We start from the raw sequence: 2,430 nt of genomic DNA, 5'->3' as shown, positions 1-2,430 counted from the left end.
CTCGGGAAAACCACTTTTGTTAAAAGTGTCTTTCTCCTCCAGCCACTGAGACTCCTTCAGTCCCAGGAGCCAGCCATCATCCTGCAGCAAAAAAAAACACAAACTAAGCTTTCAAAATGGGATTTTTTGTTAGATGAAGGTTTGAGAACCAGACATTTTTTATTTGGGACAAAGTTTCCAGAGTTGAATGAAACATCACTAAATGTAAATGCACAGAAAAGCAGAGACAAATACAAGTTAAAATGACCTGTTCATCTGGGCTGTCAAAGGCCAGAACCAGCACGACATCTCCCAGCTTCAGTTCCAGCTCATCACGGTCAGTGGCAGCATAGTCATGTATTGCTTTTACCTGAAGTAAAAACACCAACAAAATAAAGTTTTTTTTATGGAACCTGGACCTTGAATCTCATCAGAAAGTGCAAGACACTGACCAGGACTAGTGCACGGAGCCTCACCTTGTAGAGGAAACCCGGAGGGAGTTCACCATCAGTGCCACTGGTCGCTGCACTCTGCACCACAAAATAAACAGCAAGTCCAGGTTTATTATTCAGGGTCTCTGGCTGAAATAGTTGACAAGTAATAAAGAAAATCTAAAGCACTAAAAGGAAAAAGGCCAAAGTGGAAAAAAGAAGCAGATAGTGGGAGGAGTTTTTGTAACTGTCACCAGAATGTGAGGGGTCTTTGACCTCCAGGCCTTAACCTGTGATCTGTGGCCCCATCCACCCAACTCGACCTGGGCGACTTCATCATCACCCCATCCACCCTGTCCCACTGGGGCGCCATCGCCATCCCCAGCTGGGCTCAGTATTTGACTGAGCCGCACTGATTCCATCGTCACCCCTGAGCTGTCTCTGGGTCTTCCCATTGGGGCTGGGTGTAGCTCTGGGTGCTGCTGTCATCATCAGTCTCTTCTGGGTACTGGTTGTCATGGTGATGGGGTTCACACTCTGCAGCGGTCTGTTCACGCTACAGGGTCAGAGTAGTGGAGTGTGGTAATGGGTTTGGAAGTGAGATGGGGATGCACAGGAAGAGGGTGTACAGTGCTGAGTAGAAGCCAGAAGGGGTTAATAGTGTACAATACAGGTGACAGTCCAGGGCTGTGCAGGGTATCACGAAGCCAGAGGAAGGAGAGGTTACTTCACAGACCATAAATATGGAAGATATCCAAAGAAAAGTGGCTGTGGTTCTCTGCTTTATAAAATCATCACAAACAATGAAAAAAGAACAAGAGAAGCCCATGTGAAACAGATGATCCCACGCTTACCCATGAATCCCATGATGGCACCTTCCGTAGGCAGTAGGAGACAAGACAACCAGTGAGGGCAAAACATGGAAAAGCTTCCATCACAATTACCCACGTCAAACATCAAGCCTGGTCACCCCATTAAAATCTGCACATCTGGATCAATGTGAACAGCTACCACAATTTAGTTCATGTTTTCGGACTGAACTTAGAGACTATCACAAATCCAAATAACAGCACCAGCAAAATGCCAAGAACACATGACTGGCTGGCTCTCCTCCAGGCTCTTAACAGTCAGCCAGCATCAGTAAACTTGATCAGGTAACACGTCAATACATGTGCATGTGTGCATGCAAAGCAAGGCTGAATGTGCATGCATGTACAGAAACAGGTCGTGGAATTGTTCAAGCTCAAATATAAAAAAAAGAGGTTGAGCTCCTGGCTTAACACACAGCGACTGTGGCTACATGCAGTCAGCGAGACTGTGGTTTGTTTTATAAAAAACAGTCCAGATAAAGATCAAAATAATCTGAAAAACTTAGTTTTAATGTGGAGTTTACCTCTTTTTTGGCTGCCAGCGTGTTCTGTTTGTAATCGTCATTTCTACTAAACTGCACTTCTGGGGACTTGGCGAAATCTTGAGCCAAAAACACTGACGAACTATATTGTTAGCTGTAGCTGCAGCCCTGCGTGTAGTTTAATAAACTGCATGTAAACACAGTCCTTAACCCTTTACAGAACCTCTGACCTTTTACCTCAGTGAAGCTCACCCACCTTGGGAGCTGGGAGTGTGACTGGCTGAAATAGCTCCACATCCCAATCCACCAGGTTCACCCCTGACCAGGGTTCACACTGCTTCACACACACACACACACACACAAACACATGATCTCAGGTTAGGGGGGGTACTACATGAGCACTTGAACACGGCCAAACATTACAGCAGCACCTGACATGCTGGAGGGAGAGAGCACATTACACCAGTCGACACTGGTTCCAATCAGTTTCTGTACTGATTCTTATGGTGTAGCAGTGCATGAACCAGGACGGCCTCTCAGCTCCTCTGGCACTTTGACTCTGAGTTTTTTGTTTCCAAAGTGCAGAGCTCAAACCATCAAACCAGGACCTCCAGCGTGCACTGGGGCGGTTTGCAGCCGAGTGTGAAGCGGCTCGGGTGAGAATCAGCA

The 2,430-nt window shown here is 46.5% G+C and overlaps 1 protein-coding gene across 1 annotated transcript in view; it reads right to left on the bottom strand.

Moving 5' to 3' along the window:
• bin1b (bridging integrator 1b) overlaps window positions 1–2,430 on the bottom strand; it is a 16,408-nt gene that overhangs the window by 1,892 nt on the left and 12,086 nt on the right. The window contains exons 15-18 of the mRNA XM_020592110.1: window positions 1,265–1,285; window positions 456–509; window positions 248–349; window positions 15–81 (exon numbers count right to left, since the gene is read on the bottom strand). Coding sequence (XP_020447766.1) covers window positions 15–81; window positions 248–349; window positions 456–509; window positions 1,265–1,285 — 244 coding nt within the window. The remainder of the gene's footprint in view (window positions 1–14; window positions 82–247; window positions 350–455; window positions 510–1,264; window positions 1,286–2,430) is intronic.

The sequence above is a fragment of the Monopterus albus genome, unplaced genomic scaffold (genome assembly GCF_001952655.1).
Source record: "Monopterus albus unplaced genomic scaffold, M_albus_1.0 scaffold16.1, whole genome shotgun sequence".
Taxonomy (NCBI): Eukaryota; Metazoa; Chordata; class Actinopteri; order Synbranchiformes; family Synbranchidae; genus Monopterus; species Monopterus albus.
The sequence above is the reverse complement of the archived record's forward strand: the minus strand, read 5'-3'. Positions and strand labels throughout refer to the sequence as shown.